At 36.2% G+C, this 24221-nt stretch overlaps 2 protein-coding genes across 10 annotated transcripts; both read right to left on the bottom strand.

Moving 5' to 3' along the window:
• Positions 1–253: 253 nt before the first annotated feature.
• Positions 254–4564, bottom strand: LOC105036456 (L-type lectin-domain containing receptor kinase SIT2). Of its 9 annotated transcripts, none has more exons than XM_029262219.2 (4): positions 3851–4564; positions 3629–3727; positions 2732–2819; positions 254–2633 (listed from the first exon to the last, which is right to left on the bottom strand). In XM_029262219.2, exon 4 carries the CDS (start codon positions 2460–2462, stop codon positions 462–464), a length of 2001 nt encoding a protein of 666 aa, XP_029118052.2. In that variant the 5' UTR covers positions 2463–2633; positions 2732–2819; positions 3629–3727; positions 3851–4564; the 3' UTR covers positions 254–461. The 9 variants fall into 9 exon arrangements, with proteins under 9 accessions (XP_029118052.2, XP_029118051.2, XP_019703183.2 ...); XM_029262218.2 differs by having other exon boundaries at positions 2732–2789; positions 3629–3730; XM_019847624.2 differs by having other exon boundaries at positions 3629–3730.
• A 16413-nt stretch (positions 4565–20977) lies between these two features.
• Positions 20978–23486, bottom strand: LOC105046372 (L-type lectin-domain containing receptor kinase IV.1-like). The gene has a single exon (XM_010924941.4). The coding sequence runs from the start codon at positions 23178–23180 to the stop codon at positions 21177–21179; it is 2004 nt and encodes a 667-aa protein (XP_010923243.3). The 5' UTR covers positions 23181–23486; the 3' UTR covers positions 20978–21176.
• Between the last annotated feature and the right edge of the window lie 735 nt (positions 23487–24221).

The following is a 24221-nucleotide window of genomic DNA, read 5'->3' on the forward strand; positions in this document are numbered from 1 at the left end:
AGATACAAATTAGGAAATGAGCATATGAAGAGTATCTAACTTTTATATATTCTTGTTTTTCCCCCTCATCTAATTTTGTCCAAGGTTATTTACAATCTTTTTTCAGTAAACATGTTGTAACAGAACTACATCATGCTGGAAAAAAAAAACAACCTTCATAGACAATTCATCGGGGGTCCTAGATGGGTTAGCTGCAACCAAGTTCTGAGCTTTCTATCTCAATTTGATGTAGTCACAGAATGAAAGTAACACATACAGCAACCAGTCGACAACTATTATTGTTGCAGAATATTATTAAACCGTGAATACAACCCACAGCCTATAAAGATATCATCTTTGTCTCGATTCCTGAACATAGACCTACGGATTGATCGCTACACTTGTATGTTCAGCAAACAGCCTAAACATTCTGACATTTAGCAAGACAGTTATATTGTTACACACCAAGATCTACTATACAATTAACGACCACCACTGACAAATGGTGGTGGATATGTTATGTTTGTGCTATCAGATATAGATGGACCTGACATGAGAAAATCGTCAAAGCATTCATCATATCTTTGTGTTGAAGTGCTAGTGAACAGAGCATCTGTCGACATAGCAGGCAGGGGAGCATCACCTTCCAGGGACTGCACAACTTGTCTCATGCTTGGTCTAGCCATAGGATCGGGGTGTGAGCAGAGCAAGCCAAGCTTCAGTACCAACTCCATCTCCTTCACGACATAATCACTTCCCAATTTTGGATCCCTGGTCTCCAGAATCGTCCCCATCTTCCAGCATCCTAGAACCCAGTCCACCAGGCCTGGCACCTCCACTGAAGGATGAGACTCTATCGGCCTCCTCCCGCAAGCAACCTCCAAAAGGAAAGCACCGAAGGCATACACATCAGAGCTTGTTGTCGCCTTACCAGTCTTACTGATCTCTGGGGCAAGATAACCGAGTGTCCCAACGATATGGGTGGTCTGAGGATTAGTCCCACGGCTGTATAACCTAGCTAGTCCGAAGTCTCCTAACTTTCCATTAAATTCTCTATCAAGTAGCACATTACTGGCCTTGATGTCCCTGTGGATCACCACCTGCTCCCACCCTTCATGCAGGTAGTGGAGCCCGGAACATACATCTTTGATAATTTGAAACCTCTGACTCCAGGTCAATGCTGGCTGTTCTCCATGGAAGAGGAACTTATCAAGACTGCCATTGGGCATGTATTCATATACCAATAGGAGTTCCCCTTCCCGCCGACAATAACCAAGGAGCTGCACCAAGTTGCGGTGCCTCAGCTGGCCCATGCTTACAATCTCTGCGACAAATTCCCTCATCCCTTGCCTTGATTCATGAGAGATCTTCTTCACTGCAACTTCGGTCGCCGAAGTGGGCAGCACACCTTTGTAAACGTGACCAAAACCACCAAATCCGAGGAGGTTCTCTTCCCTGAAGCCTTTAGTTGCCTTGAAGAGATCCTTGTATAGAAACCTATGGGGTCCGAATTCGAGTTCCCAGTCTTCAATTAGCTCTCCGTAGTTCTCTCTCTTCCTCCGAACAAAGAAAATCACAGCTATGGAGAGGAGCAAGAGGACTACTGCAACTAAGGGCAATGCAATAGTTAGAAGATGAGATATCTTCTTGCTGTTTTCTTGGTAAGGAAGTGATGGAAGCTTCGAGAGATCAAGTGGCTGAGCAGTTCCATTCAGGCTAAAGCTCCACCCCAGAATATAATGACACGCTGTGGCTGACCCTGTTGATGCAGAAAAGCCTGCGTACATGTCATCAAACAATATTGATGAGAGATTGACCTTCGAAGACACAAGAGAAATATCAGGTTTAGGTACGTTGATTGGAGATATGGTAACATCCAGTTGCATATCCATGCCGTTGTACTCGATCCAAACTTGCATCGGGTCTCCACTGATCAGCTTCAGACTCTTGAATCGACCGCTCTTACCATCAAAATATGCTACAGGAGATGAATTCATAGATATCAAGCTATTAATATCGATGCCAACATGGTTATCGTTGATGTCGTTGAAGTCCACGCTCTTCACTATGTCGAGTTCGATGGCAAATATATGATCGATAGGTTTTCCAATATCTGTTGTGTTGAAGAGACCGAGATGTTGGCTGGGCATAGCTCCAGGGAGCTCCTTCGAGGGGGAGACAGCGAAAGCCAGGCCATGGCCGCTGACATCTGGGTACTCCGGTCTGATTGCAAAGACAAACGTAGCATTGAAGGAAAGAGGCTTACCATTGGAAGAGTTCTTAAAATGAAGCAGAGCAGGGTGGAAGGCATGACCCTGTCCTTCCTTTGTGTTGTTGGTCAACATCAAAAGCCCACCGGAGGTGATCTGTGCTAAGCCGTTCAGGCTCAAGTTTGCACCGGTGAATCCATTGAAGATGATCTCATTGTCGGAGGAGGCTACTAATTTCAGTAGAAGGATCACAAGGAGGATCTTGGATACCATGGCTGCTTTCAAACATCACAGAAGCATTCCCACTTCTTGGTGGCCTTTTATCTACCTAGCTGCTAATTGGACTTCATTCTACCAACTGCTGCTTTACCAGGTCTCCACACCGTCGGTGCTGAAGGGGACGGGAAATTGGATCTCTCAACCATAATTGCACCAATTTTTACTCTGCATCAGAAAGTTATGTCAACAACACAGCTGCGGTGGTTGGGCTGGTGCATATAAAGGTGCTCCTTTTGAACCAAAGAATGGATGAGTTGGTTTACCATGAGATCCGGGTGTAGTTTCACGCTGCTAATCGAGCAGGTAACAGATGTTGCATGTCTATAAGAAGAACCCCACAGATATGCAAAACTATATGAAGAACAAATCTAATCATATCATTGTAATTTTAAATCAATAACTAAACAACCTCAATCCTTGAAAATTTTATTCTTCTAAATGCTCCGTATAATCTAGTACACTTCAAGTCCAGAATACGAGAAACAGAGAATGCTAGTCTAGTAAGCGACAGTTCAGAATAGATCAGAGCATGATAAGAGATAATACATTAAATATAATAATATATTATTTATTGGATAAAATTTCATTTTTATCGAATAAAAAAATAATATTCTTTTTTTTTCAAAAATATTTTTTTCATGAATTGATATTAAGTCTAGCATTTGGTTATGGCTGCATAACCTAGTCGTATGGGTTGAATAATAAGTAGGGATGTCCAAATGCCACTATCCTCATCGGCGATGCGGTGTTCTTAGATTACAAGTTAATAAGACCAACATGTAATTCTCGTTATTAGGCTAATCCTTATTGAATATACAAATGTAAAAATATTTTTATAGATTTATCTAACTAAATATTTCAAAACAGATCATACATTCAAAATAAATAAATAACTTATTTTCAGAAATATAAAAATAAAAATTTAATTCTTATATTATTTTTAAAGGTGAAATATAACATGTTTGATCATTTAATTAAATAAATATAAAAATTTTTCAGAAATTAACATCCCAAAAATCATACATATATTAAATAAGTATCGCAATAATATTTTAAAATAATTTCTAACATCTCTCTAAAAATTCAAAACATTTGATATCCTACACCGATGATTGCCATAACAGAAGAAGTGGCTATCGTTTTACAGCTTTACCACTAACCTCGTCGTGTTTCGCTCCCCGACGCGAGAGAGATGGAGGTACCATGTTGGCCCCTTTATGCTTGGCTCATAGTGGAGAGAGAGAATGATTGCCCTTCGCCTACTGATGCACACGGAAACGAAGGGAGCACTTATTAACGCACAAACACACACAAGGAGATGAAGAGGAAGATTATTAAAGGGAAAGAGAAAGGAGTGGGAGCGGGCACGTAGCCCTTCTTACCTGCTTTCGTACCCACGCTCGTGGACACGGATTGGAAGGAGGGGCTGGGGAGAGAAAAAAAGGGTGAAGAGGAGAATAGGGAGAAGAAGAGGGGCGGGATGGAGGGTGGTGCGTGAGAGAAGAGGTAGGAGGAAGAGGGGACGAGACAGAGAAAGAGCGGAGGCGTGAGAAGAGAGAGAACGCTGGGAGCGCGAGAGAGAGAGAGATGGTAAGGGAGACACGGCGAGGAGGGAAAGGCGGTGTGGAAAGAGGGAGGAGCTCTCTGTTTTAATAGCGGCCCCTCTTCTCCTGTTCACTCTTATCCGCGAGAGAGAGATGGTGGTGGTGAGGGCTATTTGGAAGAGAGGGGGTAGAACAGCGGAATTTTGGCTGCAATTTCGTGCGAAACAGGGAATAAATTCACGGACTATCGGAGATCACCTACTTTATTATTCGTCAGGTCTCTGTCAAAAAAATAAATTCATCGATAAGGACCGAGGAGGAGTTTGCCTGAAGAACCGATTCCAAGCTTGGATACGGTATGGGAAGGAGGGGCATCTTCTCTTCAACCGTCTTCTGGTGGGAGTCATCTGGTGGATTGGATTCAATAAGGATGGATTCTTCTCAACCCCCCAATTACCGCTGTGACCGTTGCAAACAATAACTAAAGAGCTGGACTGAAATCGGGCAAAAGTCGCATAAAATCCGGTCTGATCATATAGGAGTTTGCGGAAAATGGAGAGAAGGAACGAAAATTCCTGTAAAATGGGGGGAAGCCTTTTTTGTTTGATTAAAATTTTAAAAGAAGAGATAATATAAAAAGTTCTTACCACGAGAAGATGTTTCCTGTATCTCATGAGCAGTATAAGCACGCGGAGCAGATGGGGTTTGAAATTTTTCATAGAATAAAAATTGATGAAGCTTCTTTCCTCCACTGGAATATTATATATTAATATTATTATGGTCGTTGGTCCAGAGATCAAATGACTTACATTATTGGTTTATGCCTCCACCCCTACATACATGAGGTATTATTCATCTCATGATCATCTTCGTCTCATGATCATCTTTATGCTTCAAACTCATGATCATCTTTACGCTTCAGTGGGCTTTTAGACTTCAATGGATCTTGATCATTTAGAGCCTCACGATTTTGTCCTTTAAAAAAGACCTCATGTTGGAAGAGAAGGTTCTAATCCATATAAGTCATATTTCCTCTTGATTCATAATCGATGTAGAATTAAAGAAGTCCTCTCTACACCACAACACAGTCTCCAATCAAGAGAGAGTATGTGTGGGTAGGAAGCATTCCCACAGACGATGCCAATATTGTGGTCATAGGTCAAGAGGTCGAATGACTCAGATGGTTGGCTTATGCCTCCGCCTCCACCTCCGCATACGTGAGGTATTATCCATTTTAACTCATAACCATCTTTAGGCTTCAATGGACCTTGATCATTTAGAGTCTCACAGTTTTGTACTTTAAAAAGCGCCTCACGTTAGGAGAGAAGATTTTAATTCATATAAACCATATTCTCTCTTGACTCATAACCGATGCGAGACTAAAGTAGCCCACCACAACAAATATTAATATTAATATTTATATAATATAATATTTATTTTAATATAAATATTATAATATTTATAATATATTAATATTATTTTAGTATTTATTGTAATATGACGTTATATATATATATATATATATATATATATATATATTGTATTAAAATAATAAATTATAATAATTTAATATTATATTATATTTATATTAATATAAATATTATATTAATATTTATATAGAGTGTAAGAGTAAAAAATTATAATTTTATATCTATTAAGATATAATAGATATTTTATATAATTTTTTTAAAAAAATAGTTACTCAATCGGATATAAATCATTCTATAATAAATTATACCAAAATTATATTTTTAAATATTATATTTATAAAAAATAAAAAAAAATATTTCTCATGAATCAAATGTGTTATGATAGACTATCATAAGTTAAAAAGTACAGGGTGGCACTGTTTTCTTTTTTTTTTTTTTTAATGACTCCAGATAGCCACCACTGAGAATAAAGAACATATTATTAATCTATGAGACATGTGATTCCTGTGATAGGTACCGAGAAGAACCCAAAAAAAATATATGATAGGCATGATTCTACCTCCAAAATATGATAAGTTCCCACACTTCATTGACTTAAAACATTATTTCAATTTATTTATTTTTGTGGTGAAAACGATTTTGATATATCAGAAGAAAAGAATTCCTATTAGACAGTTATCTTGTTTTATGGACTTCGGAAGAGTAATGCAAACTAGGTTGCATGTCAAATGCCGCAAGCGAGAGCGCATCCGGCTTTCCGACAGGAAAACAACATATTGGTAAGATTTAGCATCAAGTTCTAATTCAATTAGAATTTTATTTTTAATTAATCAATAATTTTAATAATTTTTAAACTCTATTTAGTTATTTTTTTTATAAATTTTTAAAATTTATATTTTAATAAATTTTAAATTTTAAATTCAGGTATGAGTCAAACATCCTATCCATGTGATGCTCGGATCTTTGGCATTTTCTTTGTAGTATGTAAGAAGTAAGAAAAAAAAAAGGAGAGATTTTTTTATATATGGAGCCTCTTTGCAAGAGGAGCTAAATTTATTGTTTTGATTTTTATTTTTTTATTAAATAAATTTATTTTTTTTTGTAATTTTTTGCAAATATTTTTTTTTTGTATCTGATGTTTGTTCTGGATTTTGGGCAAGTTCGGTCAATCTACTCCGTATAATATATGTCATTTTACACATATCACATGGCATGCAATTCTGCCGTTCCAACTAGCATTTGGAATGTATATATGTAATTATGTAAAATGCTCCGTTGGATGGTTCTGTGTATATAAGTCAGGCATTTTACTTGAGGGGATGGGAATTGTTGCGGCCAATCCCCTCGTCGCCAGATCGCCGGGAATGAGCGCCTGCAAAAAAGGAAGTCCACACTGACCGGAGGCGGCTCCGGCGGGGACCCTCCGACGGTCAAGTCAGAGAGGAGACTAGACAACAGCGAGAAGAAAACAAGGAGCTCAACGAGAGAGGGGGAGCAAGCCTGAGAGTTTTCTCGAAGGGACCTCTAGTACTGTTGCCTTCCCCGATATATATAGTGGAGCGTGGTATGGCGCCGTCATTAATGGCGCGGACAATTGAAGAATTGTCAACTCACTGAAGACTGTCAGAGTCGCCGTAAAGGTGTCAAATCGTCGTGGGGCTGTCAAATCACTAGGGTTGACAATGTCCTAGGTGGGATAATGCCCCTAGGTGGCAGTGCCGCATGTCGTTGTCAGGACTGACAGTCTCTGGCAGAAGTACGGTGATTGGAGGAGTCGTCGACCATAGGTCGGCGTCCAGCTGAGGGGCATCGGGTGAAAATTTGGGCCCCTCCGACAGTCAGTCGGGCACGTTGCAGGAATCGGATATCGGACTCCATAGTGCAGTCGGTTGGGAGAGCGGAAAAGGTCTGCCCGACCGACGTATCCTCGGTCGGTCGATAGCCGTCGATCGGTCGGTAACGGCACCCGTCGGTCGGTCGGTCGGTGAAGTCGGGCGTCGGACGTGTAGACCCGATGATGAGTCGGCATGAGTGGGGTCGGTCGGTATTCGACTGTCGGGACGTCGGGTGATGACCCGGAGGCACCGTCGGCTGGTCTGGTTTCTTGCTTAAGTCGGACGTCGGCTGCCACCCCCGACAGTGAGTCGGTAATATGGGTTCGACCGCTCGGTCGGTCGGGAACAGCATGGGTCGGTTCGGCCGACACACCTTCGATCGGATATTGTCGGCAGCCGTCTGTCGGGACCGTCGGTCGGAGTCATCCGTCGGGGTCGGTTGGGGTCGTCCGTCGGAGGCGTCCGTCGATCGACGGTCAGTATATCCCAACAGGAATTAAAATGGATCTCTAAGATCTATAGTGGATTGAGGTGAAGAGAAAGCTGGCTTGAGTAAGAGAACCAAAGGTGCCTGGCAATGAGTTATATGGAGATGTTTAATTGGCACCATCGGGCTCAAAGAGTAAGTTTTCATTAAGAATCGGGAAAGCATTCGACTTGCAACAGCCTACTTATAAATCACAAAAGGAAAAGAAAACCTTACTAGTAATGAAAAAATTTTTGTGCACCACCCGCGGTGTAGAAAATTTGATGTGAAGCGTACTGCTTTATTTTATTGGACACCGCTTTCTAATGCGCATTTGATACCCGCAGTTCTATTTTTTTGTTTGAAATTTTGAATGACAAAAATATTCCTCTGTTTTGACAAAATTATGATATCTAAGATCAAAATTATGACATTAAGGGTCAAAATTATGAATATCATAATTTTTATCTTGGATGTCATCATTTTATCAAAATAGAGAGATATTTTTATCATTTAAAATTTTAAAAGAATGATAATTTTTGTCCAGGATGTCATAATTTTAATCCAGAATATCATAATTTTTGTCTTGAATATCATAATTTTATCAAAATAGAGGGATATTTTCATCATTCAAAATTTTAAAAAATTGATAATTTTATTGGACAAAAATATCCCTCTGTTGTGACAAAATTTTGATATCCAAAGCAAAAATTATGATATTATGGGTCAAAATTATGACATCATGTGTGTAAAAATTAGGACATTATGCAACAAAATTATGACATCCTATCACAGAATGTCATAATTTTGACCCACAATGTCATAATTTTCATCTTGGATGTCATAATTTTGTTAAAACAGGAGAGCATTTTCATCATTCAGAATTTCAAATGAAAAATTAGAACTACGGGCATTAAATGGACATTACATACGCGTTGAAAAATGATGACCACATGATCCAATAGAATGAAGCGGTGCGCTCCACATCAGATTTTCTACACCGCAGGCAGTGCACAGAGAATTTCTCTACTAGTAATTATGGTAAAATAGGTCCATGATATAATACATGTTGCCGCTCCTCCTTGAGGTTGACCATCGCGGCAGGACAGCTCAAAGCCTCTATGCCGCATTGGAGCATTTGAGTGCTGACCAAGGCCTTCGAGACTTGCCAAAGAAGCCCTCACGCGTCGGAGAAGACAATGGGGGGTTCTTCAGTGGAAGACCCTCCGATGCTTAAGTCAATAAAATCTCGAAAAGAAAAAAATAGAGGAAAAAGAGAATAATAAGAGAGAGATTGAGAGAGAGAAAATCTCCCTATGGTGTCGGCTTGGCCTCCCTTTTATGAAGGGAGGGCTCGTCAGGTGATTGGTCGCCGCCCGTCAGAGAAATGGCCATTAGAATCGGAGTCACGAGTGTTAGTTGATCCTGACGAGACCAACTTTCCACGAGTTGAAAAAAGTTGCCAATGCCATCGGTTATCAGATTGGAACATCCCGTGCATCAAAAGCCTTCCAGAGTCTCAATATGGCTCTCAGAGTCTGGAATAGAGATCGAGTGAGATCGGTGGTTGCTTGATGGTGTGGTTGGGTAAGGGCCGAGGTCTGTGAAGCTTTTGTGATGCTACGTGATGTCGTTTGGACTGTATGATCTGGGTTGCAGGTCATGATGCCATGTGCTCACCGTGCCTTCGTACATTGGATACATCATCTGGCAGATAGGATATGGTTCAACAATACCATACTTTGATCAAGGTTTTGGGGTTAAGAGTATTTGAGGGAGGGTTGTCCTATTGTGTAGACAATGACTTACAAATCTTTTCTATCAAAGATTTTTTTTAATGTTAAAAAAGACCTCTTCAAAGGCAGCAGAGCTATTCATCTATTGCTTTTTCTATGAAGTGTACCTAATTATGCATGTAGACAGTTTTTGTGCTACCTATAATCGTATGACTTTTCTTCCTTCTTGTCTCTTTTGCGCCCCACAAACTTATGAGAAAAAAAATTAAACAATGACTAGCTGATGGTAACATGGTGTGTCGTTTTCTTATCATTAGTCATCCAATATATTCGAGTGTGACATGATGAAACCTTTTGAGTTATGTGGACTGGGCTGGAGGCACTTTAGAGCCCAAATGTGTTATTTTCCGGCAGGAGAAATGTTACAACCCAAGCCCAAACCCAAGCCCAAGCCCAATCTAAAAGCACAAAAAAAAAAAAAAAAGAAGGAGATTTAATGGGAGGAAGAAAATTTTTATTGAGAGTCTTCTTCCAACCTCAATGAGGAGACCGAATTCGAGCCAAAAACTTGAGTGTTCTCTATCAAATGGAAGTTCCCTCCCTTCCTCAGCCGTCAATCACCGAAAAATTCCTCTTTCACTTCCTCTTTCTCTCGATTTTCCTCATGTCTTTGTTCTCAGATTCTTTAGAAATCTCGGCCAAATACCGTCGGATAAAGAGGTAAGATCCTTTAATCTAGAAGTTAATTTATTTTATCATCTTCCTTAGCCTTTAAATCTCAATTTTCGGCTGGCAATCGCCGGATTTCTTTTAAGAAAAATAGTCCCCTGTTTCAGATTATTTCTGCCCCTTTTTCTCTTTGATTTTCGATACCGGTGGTCACCGTCGACTGTCATTTTGGGTTTCTTGGGCTGCACAGTCATAGATCTAACAGCCATTGGCCACCCCCATGCCGGACAGGGCTTCCGATCTAAAGAACAAAAAGGAAGGCCAAGGTCCCTGTTTTGTTTAAACGAAGGAAGAAGAAGAAAAAAGAGAAAAAAGAAAAGAAAAGAAAGAAAAAGAAGAAAAAAAAAGAGAAAGAAAGAAAAGAAAAAAAAATAGACTCTCTCCTATCCTCTCTCTTTTCTCTATTTCTCTCTCTAGTTTCTCTCTCCACTTTCTCTCTCTAAAATTTTTTTTCTCTAGATTATTTATCTCTTTTCATGAATTTTTCTCTCTAAAATTGTATCTCTTTAGAAGTTTATCTTTTTAAAATTTATCAAAAAAAAATTTATTTTGATGAGTTTGAGTGATTTTAATGAAGTGATTCTAATCCATGATCGCTGATTAGCATATTGACACCCATCTTGATCAAACTAGATATTATTAGATTTTATCATCCATCATTTTGTTGAGTTATCTGTGGAGTAATTGATTCATGATTTGATGAAAATCATCTTGTTCGGACTAATCGACATATTGGACTATGTCATCTGATCAATTCAAATTATACCTTATGAATTTTCTCTCCTTTGATTTTTCTCTCTCCACTTGATTTGTGAACTCAATGAAAGATTTTCAGTCCTATTACTTCGAATCTGATTTAACCTAAATAGTCATTCTCTGAACCATTTATATCCTAATTGGATCTTAATCGAAAGAAATTAGAAAAAAATTAGATGACCAAACCAATTTAAACCGTTGAATATGGTATTCATATTTTTTCTGATTATTGGACTTGATCTTGTATAGGGATTGTGGATACCTGATAATCGGATACTGTGATATGATCTATGAACTGAAGATTTTGAAAAGATATTTTTAAAATTATGTGAATTTATGAAAATACATACGAGGTAAGTAATGCTTCATTTTTTTAGATTTATCAACAAATTATAATATATTTTTTTAATATAATTTGTGAAATAATGTATGAATTGGATGAATGATATTTTATTATAAAAATATCTTATTTTGATATGTTATGATGAAGCATGATTGAACATATTGATTTCATTATGTATTATATTGATTGATTTTGTTACCGCATGATTCTATGTTTTCTAATCGAACTAGAATAAGAGATATAATTTATGAAGAATTTTAACTTAAGAATAATATGAATTGATAACCTGACTATGTAAAGGACCCCGCTAATAGGGGTTAATACATTGACAATTAATTTATCCTGAGAATTTATATCGCCAGCGAGACCAGCGATATATCACCAGTGAGACCAGCAACAAACCGCCAGCGAGACTAGTGGTTCCGAAAGATTTTGCTGTTAGATGATTTACAGCTTATCGCAAGAAGATATGCGGTGTCATGACCCTACCACAGAAAAAATATGGTCATAGTTCATGGTTGATAAGAAGAACTTAAGAAATTTGATGAATTCGAGATGACAAACATAATTTGAAATTATGATGAAGTAAAAATTTATATACGAATATTTGATAGTACGATAAATTAAAATATAAATTTTTGAACTCATATATTTATTATATTATTATCAGTAAATTGATATGTATAATATTATTGTCTGATTTATTTAGTTAAAGATATATATTGCTTACTGAACTATTTAGCTCATGATGAGTTTTTTATTTTCTTTTACTAATTTAAAAAATTAAAGTGATGCGAGATTTCTATTGGGACTATGATTAGAAATGAAGTTAGCTTACTTTATTTGATTTAGAATTTCTTCAGAATTGATGTAAGATCTTATTTTAATGTTGACTTTGTCAAACATTTAATATTTTTTTAACACTGTGTTTTGATTTGTTATTTAAACTAAGATTTGATCATTAAAATCTTAAAATTTATTTAGCTATTTGTTTATGATATCATGATGAGATGCCTTACATGCTTATAGGAAGAATTTCTTATGAGTATGCGGTGGTTGCAATGATTTTTGACTCACAATCTCGGATCGAGGGCATGACAATTAAAGTAGTATCAGAGTATAAGTTGATAAATTATGATACGTAGAATCAGATATAGGATGAGTGTAGGTGGCTAGATACTAGAGACATCGAGATGTAGATTGATGATTTTATGATTATGAATAAAAAGATTGCTTAGAAATAATGATACAGAGGGTTTAATATATAATGGACTATCTATAGATTATATTATGATTAATTAGATTTTGATCTAAAAAAATTGTAAAAAAATTGGTTATGAAATTTTTATTGTGCACTGTGATTATTAATTTGATCATTAGTTGCTAAAGTAAATTGCAAGCTTAAATTTAATATGAAAGAATACTGTCATATTGCTTTTAATTTTGAAAGTAATTATTTAGTGAAAAGATAAAGATTCGATTATATATATATATATATATATATATATATATATATATATATATATATATAATTTTTTTTTCTCGTTAGACTAAGAAGATCTTTTATGATAATTGATTGGAATAATTTTTGAGGTTTATACTAAAATGCGGATCATGTATGAAGTTTGCATGTAGAAAAAAATTATAGTTGGAGATATTGCAAAGAAGTTTATTCTTTATTGAGAAAATTGATGATGGGATTGTCGAATATTTATTTTGATGGAATTTTTAATTTTCAATCTTTGGATCTAAATAATAGATTTGATTTGTGTCTCTTGGAGACTATATGATGTATATGAAATTTTAATTTAAAGATTTTGTATCTAAGTTGATCAAAAAAATTTTTTGATATTGTTGTTGAGATTGTTAGTGAAAGACTGCTATCTTTAGATTAAGATAAAAGATCTGATTTATATTTATTCGAGATTATGGGACCCATGTGAATTTATAATTTAAAATTATAGATTTGGGAATTGATATGGAGTTTCTTTGCTTTGGTTAATGAGGCCTCTAATTGAATCTACTATTAAATGGAGATTTGATTTTTTTAGGCTTGTATGATTGTTATGAAAGGATACTTGATAGATATTAAGGATCTTGATGATAGAAACTTTAGAAAAGATAATGATTTGAAATTCTTATATGTTCTGATTATATCCTAACTTGATGGAGCATCGAAAGATTTTTTTATTGATTTCACTTATAAAATTTTGATTTGAAATTATCTAATTGAATTGATACGAGAATTAAGATTTGATTCATATTGGATTATAGTAGACCTATATGATGGTTTTGAATGTGATATTGGACTTAAGGGTTAATTAAGATTATTGTACATCAGTAAAAGTAGGAATGAGAATCGGAAGTTAATCTTTGGCTTCAATTAAAATTTAAAATTTTAGATCTTTTTTATTGATAAGATAAAAAAATAATTTGATCAAATTTTTTTTTTTGTGAATCTAAAAAATTTTGATTGTTAGAACAGAATGTGCAGTGGAAGCATGGTGATCTGAATTATTTTGAATAAGTCAGAAATATTGATTCTTTGAGTTAAAAAATTATGATAGATGATATGATTTGATATAAAAAATTTATTGATATTAGAAAGAATGATATTTTTAAAATTTTAGATTATTTTGGATATCCTTAATGTGATTTTCAAAAGTACTACTTTCATCTACTATACTAAGAAAATATTTAGCATCCTAATTCTAGAATGAGTGGACTTTTGATTTTTGATTTTAGATTTAACATATTTAGAGATAGATTTTTTTTATCCTAGAATTAAATTTTATACTTTTCTATTTATTAAAAAAATATTTGAGATTGTTTATCGATTTTAGATTTTGATCTTAGATTTTTATCTTCAAATATTCATCTATGGAGAATATAGTAAAATTTGTTAATAATCTTTTGATAGATTGATTGAGTCAATAGTAGATAATGATTTTGGTGAGACCTTTGATATTCTTATTTAAAATTGAGATATTGATTTTGATGATAAGAAATGAATGGTTTTGATTCAGATCAACACTTGACGTATTGATCTTTTCTTTATGAAATAATTTAAGAATAAATTAGCATTGAGAATTAAAATATTGAAATATTTGTGGGTGAGATTTTAACTATAAATCTCAAGTAAGAATTTTTGAAATCTTAAGCAAAAAAAATTTTAAGGATGAAATTCTTTTTAGGGAGGAAGAATATTATGACCCAAGCCCATGCCCAATCTAAAAGCACAAAAAAAAAAGAAGAAACAGGAGATTTAATGGGAGGAAGAAGACTTCCATTGAGAGTCTTCTTCCAACCCCAACGAGGAGACCGAATCCGAACCAAAAACTTGAGTGTTCTCTATAAAACGGAAGTCCCTCCCTTCCTCAGTCGTCAATCATCAAAAAATCCCTCTTCGATTTCTTCTTTCTCCCGATTTTTCTTGTGTCTTTGCTCTCGAATTTTTCAAAAATCTGGGCCAAATACCGTCGGATAAAGAGCTAAGATCCTCTAATCTAGAAGTTAATTAATTTTACCATCTTCCTCAGCCTTTAAACCCTAAGTTTCGACCGACAATCATCGGATTTCTTTTGAAAAAAATTATCTCCTATTTTGGGTTGTTTTCGCTCCTCTTTCTTTTTGGTTTTTCGGCATCGATGGTCACCACCGACCGTCGGTCTGGATTTTTTGGGCTGCATAGTCATAGCTCCTATAGCCACTGGCCACCCCCATGCAGCACAGTGCTTCTAGTCCAAAGAACAAAAAGGGAGATCATGGTCCCATGTTCTGTTTAAACAAAGGAAGAAGAAAGAAGAAAGAGGAAAAGAAAAAGAAAAGACAAAAAAAAGAAGGAAAAAAAAAAGAGAAAAGAAAGAATAGGAAAAAAAGAAATAGACTCTCTCCTGTTGTCTCTCTTTCCTTTCTTTTACTCTCTAATTTCTCTCTCCATTTTTTCTCTTTAAAATTTTTTCTTTCTAGATTATTTATCTCTTTTCATGAATTTCTCTCTCTAGAATTATATCTCTCTAGAATTTATCTTTTTAGAATTTATTAAGAAAAAAAAAATATTTTAATGAGTTTGAATGATTTTAACGAAGAGATTCTAATCCATGATCGCTGATTGGCATGTTGATATCCCTCTTGATCAAACTAAATATTATTAGATTTTGTCGTCCATCATTTTGTTGAATTATCTAGGAGTAATTGATTCATGATTTGATGAAAATCATCTTGTTCAGATCAATTGAGATGTTGGACTATGTCACCTGATCAATTCAAATTGTACCTTATAAATTCTCTCTCTACTGATTTTTCTCTCTCCACTTAATTTATGAACTCAATAAAAGATTTTCAATCTTATCACTTTGAATTTGATTTGAACTAAATAGTCATTCTCTGAACCATTTATATCCTAATTGGATCTTAATCGAAAGAAATTAAAAAAAAATTAGATGATCGAACCAATTTAAACCATTGAGTATGGTATTTATATTTTTTCTGATTATTGGACTTGATCTTGTATAGGGGTTGTAGATACCTGATAATCGGATACTGTGATATGATTTATGAACTGAAGATTTTGGAAAGATATTTTTAAAATTATATGGATTTGTGAGAATATGTACGAGATAAGTAATGTTTCACTTTTTCTAGATTTATCAGTAAATTATAATATATTTTTTTGATATGATTTATGAAATGATGCATGAATTAGATGAATGATATTTTTTTATAGAAAATATCTTATTTTGATATGTTATGATGAAGCATGATTGAATATATTGATTTCATTATGCATTATATTGATTAATTTTGATACCGGATGATTATATATTTTTTTATTGAATTAGAATAAGAGATATAATTTATGAAGAATTTTGACTTAAGAATGATATGAATTGACAATCTGACTATATAAAGGACCCCGCCAATGGGAGTTAATACGTTAACAATTGATTTGTTTTGAAGATTTATGTCACCAGTGAGACCAGTGATATATCGCCAGCGAGATCAGTGACAAACCGCCAGCAAAACCAGCGGTTCCGAAGGATTTTGCTGCCAGATGATTCGCAGCTTACCACAAGAAGATACGCGGTGTCATGACTCTGTCATAGAAAAAATATGATCATAGTTCATGGTTGATAAGAAGAACTTAAGAGATTTGATGAATTTAAGATGATAAATATAATTTGAAATTGTGATGAATTAAAAATTTATATATGAATATTTGATAGTACGATGAATTAAAATATGAATTTTTGAACTATGTATTTATTATGTTATTATCAGTAAACTGATATGTGTAATATTATTGTCTGATTTATTCAGTTAAAGATATACATTATTTCTAGGCTATTTAGCTCACGGTGAGTTTTCTATTTTTTTTTATAAGTTTAAAAAATTAGCATGATGCGGAATTTCTATTGGGAGTGTGATTAGAGACGGAGTTAGCTTACTTTATTTGATTTATGATTTCTTTAGAATTGATGCAAAATCTTATTTTAATATTAACTTTGTCAAATATTTATTTTTCTTTTGATACTGAGTTTTGATTTGTTATTTGAACTAACATTTGATCATTAAATATTGAAATTTATTTAGCCGTTTGTTTATGATATCATAATGAGATGCCTTGCATGCTTATGGAAAGAGTTTTTTATGAGTATGCGGTGGTTGCCATGACCTTCGACTCACAATCTCGGATCAGGGCCGTGACAAAAAAATTATTTTGCACTGCTTGCGGTGTAAAAATTTTGACGTGGAGCACATCACTTTGCTCTATTGGATCACATGACCACTGCTTTCCAACGTACATTTAATATTCATAGTTCTACTTTTTTTATTTAAAATTTTGAATAATAAAAATATCTTTTTTAAAATTATGATATTTCTTCTTAAAAATTACGTTATCCCTTCACAAAAATTATGACATCTCTGTAAAAAAATTTAATTTAGTATTTATTGCAGGGGTGTTATAATTTTGTTGAAGGGGTGTCGTAATTTTTATAAAGGGATGTCATAATTCTGTGAAAAGATATTTATGACATTTCTTCATAAAAATTATGACACTCCTTTATAAAAATTATGATATTTTTGTAGAAAAGTTCAGTTTAACTTTTTTGCAGAGATGTTATAATTTTTGTGAAGGAATATCATAATTTTAAAAAAAAATATTATAATTTTAAAAAAATATTTTTATTATTTAAATTTTAAATAAAAAAATTATAGATATTTAATATATGTAAAAAAATATTGACTATATGATCCAATAAGATAAAATGACGTGCACCACGTTACTTTTTATATACTGTGCGCGGTGCACAAAGAATCTCTCTTTCCGGCAGATCCGTTAAGTCAGGCCCTTGGTACCGATGATTTGGAACCAGAATTGGACGTCCACCGGGTCTCTCCAACGCCATAAAAAGTGGAAAGACCCTCGTTGCTCCCAGATCCCGCATTCCAAATCCTGATATTTCCTTGTTTCCAAGTAACAGCAGTACGTTCTATCTAGAAGCCTCTTTATCCGGGTCCAAGGTGGTTGCCGCTAATCTGGAACGTCTAGACGAACCACCTCCATCATCTACGACATGACGAACAAAAAATTCAATATTTATAGAGTTTTCTCATGAAAATGAGGAAAGAAAGAAGAATAATAGACCTATCTTCCTCCCGCGGAGAACTTTTGGATTTATTTATAGCTCGAATTTTCTGATATCGTATCCTAACAAATTTGGGATCGTGCTAACCTGCGACTGCGCGTCGCCTCTTTCGTGAAAGGATTTTGTTTGACTTGGATTAATAGCTGAGGTCAATGAGCTAGGCCGATGCATATCAGTTTTGGATGGCGATTGTTTCTGATATGCTTGCTTGGCTTGGCCTCAGAATTTGTCTGAGGAAGCCTTACCAGAATGTCTTGGGGGATTTCAGAGTATATTGGGCCGCCATATCATGTCAATCATTTATTACAATAATAATATTATTTTCTCTTCTTTCTTCCTTTCTTTTTTTTTTTTTTAATTTTGCCCCCTCTTTTCTGCATTTGTTACTAGATACGGCGTTATTTCTTGAAAATTAACCTCCAATTCAGGACCTAGAATCTTGTATTTATTCACAAATCGCTAGTTCTGTCTTAATTGGTGTCGCCTGTGTGTTTCTTTTTAATTCTGCACCTTTTTCTGTCTTTTATTTATGATCAATTTTTGTTGTCTCGGATTAAAATGTATTTTATCAAAACATCACGTGTCTGTGTGCCATGCCTCGTTGTGCCGCTTCTTGTGTGTTGATTTGGTTTAGAACAGTGGGTAGCAAAAACGCGGCAATTGAGCATGAAAGTTTCCGTTCTTTTGTCGAGTACAAGAAATTGTGCCATGGCGTTCCTTTCATGCTTGCTGTGTCATTGCTAGATTTGGTATATTTTTTAAATGACAATTTAAATTATTTTAATAATTTATATTATTTTTTATGAGACAATCTATATAGTTTTGAGAAGAGATGGTCATTCAAATTATTATTTCTCTGCAAATGCTGTAATAAAAATTTTAGATAAAATTATTTCTCAAAAAAATCATATAAAATTCATTGTCCAACCCTCTTTCCTTCCTCAGCACCTCCATGCTTGTCTCCCACCCATGGCTCCTCTATCTCCCTCCTCCGCCCCCTCACTTGCCTGCGCTCCTCCGCCCCCTCGTTTTCCCACGGCTCCTCCACCCTCATCCCCCACCACCCCTTGTGGCTCCTTTGCACTCATCCCCACCACCCTCAAGGCTCCTCCACGCACGTCCGCCCCCTCCCCCATGCTTGTAGTTCCCAACACCCTTCGATCCGCTGCTTCTCTACGCCACCATGAAGGAAGAAGAGCATCAGGACAAAATTATTGAAGGTATTTTAAAATTTTAATTTTATATTTTTAGTAATTTGATTGCCATACTAAACATGTCAATCAAGATCCTAGTATTTTTATTGCAACATTACTTGTACATACCAAATATAATAATTAATATTACTGTCAATTTAATGATGGTAATCTATCTTGAAGGTACTCCATATTATCTTCCAAGATTGCTTGGTGATGCACTAAATGTAACCTAAAGGTGAAATGGTTTTGTCCCGATGTCAATGTGGTTTTCTTTGATCGGCACAAAAATCATATTGATCTTATCCTTTCAGTTGGGTTTGCATTGGATCAATGAAAATCTTATATTAATAGTCCAAACTATTGAATGCAATCTATTACCTTTATATATAATATTTATACCTAAAAATTGTGATTTAGAGATTCCTAATTTATGTATTAAGAGATCAAAAATTAGATAACTTATATGCTTTTTGACCGTGACATATGCAAGCTAAAGATCTCCAAAGCACATGATTTTGAATATATAAGTAGCTTCTTGTTTAACTTGCTACTACTATGATAATTGCTTTTATTTTCTTTTCATCTAACTGCTAAGATGTTTCAATTTACCAAGTTATCCCTTACCTATTTGTGGATTCAACAGCAACTAGAAAGGTTGATCTGTTATGGAATCTCCTATTTAGAAGTAGTAGATTTTATCCAATGGCTTAAATTATCAATGTAAAATTTTCAGTGCCCAATTAAAAAAGATTAGAGTTACACGAGGTATTACTTGAACTAAACTATTTTCGCTCAATATATAGGCTAGAGGTCTCCAAATGATATAATTCTTGATGCATAACTAGTTCTTTCTATTTTTTCTTATTGCCACTATAGAAATCACTTTTATTTGTCTTTCCTCTGGCTACTAAGTTGTTTCAATTCATCAAGTTGTCTCTTACTTATGTATAACTAGTTTGAAAGGTTGACATATTATAGAATCTCTAATTTAAAGATAGTAGATCATATCTAACTTGATCACAATCCTTTCCGAATAAGCTTGCACGTTGGTGTACCTTTATGATTTGCTTGCACAACTTTGCAATTTAAAGGAGGCTTTCTTGATGACTCATGACAATTTTGTACATTTATATTTTCAACTAATATTTTGGATACAACATCGCACTTGAAACCAGTAATAATCTTGCTTGTACTAATAATGACATCTTCAAGTGAACAATGAGGGTAATGATTAATGATTCATCAGTATATGCATAAAGATGTGCAAAGGGTGAGAAGTTAGGAGGCATGTGGGATTGCCAAAACCTGGACCATAGGCCTCATTGGGCTAGGCATATATGCCTGGGAAAGATCAGCATTGGGAAAGCATTCTTCTCTCTTTACTTCATGTTCTTTTCTTGTTAGTTGTTGGGTCAATTTGAACTTCCACTTTCCTTTAAACAAATCGTCAACCGCGTTCACATGTCTCAACAAACTAACAAGAAAAGAACATTATATTGATGTCATTATGAGCTCACCTATATGATGCCATTATTGTGCTACTGGGACGTTGCATATTCCCAGGATCCAGTTTTGGTAGGTAAATTTAAAGAAGTGCAGTTGTATGCGTATGAGATAGAAATTAGGAAATGAGCATATGAAGAATATGTAGCTTTTAAATATTCTTATTTGCTGTCTTTGCTTTAGTAAATCTGTCATTACAGAATTGCTTTAATAGTCAATCCAATGGAGGTCCTAGATGGGTTTACTACTCTAATCAAGTTCCGAGTTTTCTATCTCAATTTAAAGTATTCACAGCATCAAAGTAACAGAGACAGCAGCCAGTCGACAACTATTTGTTGCAGAACATTACTAAACCATGAGTACAACCCACAACCTATAAGGCATATCCTTTTTGTCTCAATTCCTGAACATAGACCCAATGGATGGATCGCTACGCTCTATGCTTCGCGAACAGCAAGACTAAACATTCTAACATTTAGTAAGATGGTTGCATTGTCACACAGCAAGATCTACTGCACGATTAACGACCACCACTAACAAATGGTGATGAATATGTTGTGCTTGTGTGATCATATATAGATGGATATGAAATGACAAAATCGTCGAAGCATTCATCATATCTTTGTGTTGAAGTGCTAGGGATCAGAGCATCTACCGAGATAGGAGGCAGGGGAGCATCACCTTCCAAGGACTGCACAACTTGTCTCATGCTTGGTCTAGCCGTAGGGTCGGGGTGTGAGCAGAGCAAGCCAAGCTTCAGTACCAACTCCATCTCCTTCACCACATAATCACTTCCCAATTTTGGATCCCTGGCCTCCAGAATCGTCCCCATCTTCCAGCATCCTAGGACCCACTCCACCAGGCCTGGCACCTCGATCGATGGATCGGACTCTATAGGCCTCCTCCCACAAGCAACCTCCAATAGGAAAGCACCGAAGGCATACACATCAGAGCTTGTTGTCGCCTTTCCAGTCATACTGATCTCTGGGGCAAGATAACCGAGTGTCCCAACGATATGGGTGGTCTGAGGATTAGCCCCACGACAGTATAATCTTGCTAGTCCGAAGTCTCCCAACTTCCCATTGAATTCTCCATCAAGTAGGACATTACTGGCCTTGATGTCTCTGTGGATCACCACCTGCTCCCACCCTTCATGCAGATAGTGGAGCCCGGAAGACACATCTTTGATAATTTGAAACCTCTGACTCCAGGTCAATGCTGGCTGCTCTCCATGGAACAGGAACTTATCGAGACTGCCATTGGGCATGTATTCATATACCAATAGGAGTTCCCCTTCGCGCCGACAATAACCAAGGAGCTGCACCAAGTTGCGGTGCCTCAGCCGGCCCATGCTTACAATCTCTGCGACAAATTCCCTCATCCCTTGCCTTGATTCATGAGATATCTTCTTCACTGCAACTTCGGTCGCCGAAGTGGGCAGCACACCTTTGTAAACCTGACCAAAACCACCAAATCCGAGGAGGTTCTCTTCCCTGAAGCCTTTGGTTGCCTTGAAGAGATCCTTATATGGAAACCTATGAGGTCCGAATTCGAGTTCCCAGTCTTCAACTAGCTCTCTGTACTTCTTCCTCTTCCTCTGAACAAAGAAAATCACAGCTATGGAGAGGAGCAAGAGGACTGCCGCAACTAAGGGCAATGCAATAGTTAGAAGATGAGATATATTCTTCGTGTGTTCTTGGTAAGGAAGTGGTGGAAGCTTCGAGAGATCAAGAGGCTGAGCATTTCCATTCAGGCTAAAGCTCCATCCCAGGATATAATGATACCCTGTGGCTGACCCTGTTGATGCAGAAAAGCCTGCATACATGTCATCTAACAATATTGATGAGAGATCGACCTTCGAAGACACGAGAGGAATATCCGGTTTAGGTACGTTGCTTGGAGATATGGTAACATCCAGTTGCATATCCATGCCGTTGTATTCGATCCAAACTTGCATGGGGTCTCCACTGATCAGCTTCAGACTCTTGAATCGACCGCTCTTGCTGTCAAAATATGCTACCGGAGATGGATTCACAGATATCAAGCTATTAATATCGATGCCAACATGGTTGTCGTTGATGTCGTAGAACTCCACGGTCATCACTGTGTCGAGCTCGATGGCAAATATATGATCGATGGGGTTTCCAATATCTGTTGTGTTGAAGAGGCCGAGATGCTGGCTGGGCATAGCTCCAGGGAGCTCCTTCGAGGGGGAGAGGGCGAAAGCCAGGCCATGGCCGCTGACATCTGGGTACTCCGGTCTGATTGCAAAGACAAACGTAGTATCGAAGGAAAGAGGCTTACCATTGGAAGAGTTCTTGAAATGAAGCAGAGCAGGGTGGAAGGCATGACCCTGTCCTTCCTTTGTGTTGTTGGTCAACATCAAAAGCCCGCCGGAGGTGATCTGTGCTAAGCCGTTCAGGCTCAAGTTTGCACCGGTGAATCCATTGAAGATGATCTCATGGTCGGAGGAGGCTACCAATTTCAGTAGAAGGAATATCACAAGGAGGATCTTGGATACCATGGCTGCTTTTCCAGCATCATAGAAGTATTCCCACTTCTTGGTGGTCTTTATATCTACCTATCTCCTAATTGGACTTACATTCTACCGACTGCTGCTTGACCGGGTCCACACCCAGTCGGTGCTGAGAGGGACGGGGAATTGGATCTCTGAACCATAATTTCACCAATTTTTACTTTGCATCAGAAAGTTATGTGAAGAACACAGCGGCAGTGGCAGTAGTTGGGCTGGTGCATATAAAAGTGCAGCGCTGGAACCGAAGAATGGATGATTTGGATGAGTTGGCTTACCATGAGTTCCAGGCTTAGACTTTTGGAAATCACCAGTTTCATGTGCCAGGTCTCTCTAAAAAAAACAAAAAGAGAAGACGGACCGAGGCAGTTAATATCTAAGGGCCCGTTTGATGTCTGACATTTCTTCGCTTGCAAAGAATTCTTATGTGAAAAGAAAAAGCATCTATATATTTTTATCAATACCGTTGTTAAATTAGAAGATTTAGAGCTAGCTATCAAGACTTTAGACTCTCTAGACACATGTTTATCTGGACACATTTTTTTTATCTATTCTTAATGATCAAAGTAAGACTTTTAATTCAATTTTTTATTCTTTGATTAAGAATTAATAAAATCTTTTCAAATAGGATTCGAACATACAACTAACCAACCATTCTACCATAGAGCTACTATGAAGTAACGAGAGATTCGGCCTTCTGGAGTTACAACTCATATTCTCCACCCATGAACCATGAGTTCAAAACTAACTTCATAAATCTGGAACTTCTGAGTAGTGTATCCATTTCGCAACTGTTTTCCACGTAACAAATAGAAAAGCAGTGACTGGAGTGCGAGAGTTAGAGTCGAAAAGAGGATTCCTCTTTTTTTTTTTTTTTTTTCTCTCATTCGAAACTGAGGTATTGCCAAAACATCTCACCATTGACTCATTCCAATATCAAGGATTGGTAATCAAATAATAGATAGGAAACAGATCAGTTTGAAAGCAAATGACTTATTAGTCATAGAATATTATTTCCACCAGATTTGAATC

The sequence above is a fragment of the Elaeis guineensis genome, chromosome 5 (genome assembly GCF_000442705.2).
Source record: "Elaeis guineensis isolate ETL-2024a chromosome 5, EG11, whole genome shotgun sequence".
Classification (NCBI taxonomy): domain Eukaryota; kingdom Viridiplantae; phylum Streptophyta; class Magnoliopsida; order Arecales; family Arecaceae; genus Elaeis; species Elaeis guineensis.

Bases quoted from the DNA above. Each gene is read 5' to 3' on its own strand.
- LOC105036456 (XM_019847625.2), bottom strand. From the start codon at position 2,462: ATGGTATCCAAGATCCTCCTTGTGATCCTTCTACTGAAATTAGTAGCC.
- LOC105046372 (XM_010924941.4), bottom strand. From the start codon at position 23,180: ATGGTATCCAAGATCCTCCTTGTGATATTCCTTCTACTGAAATTGGTA.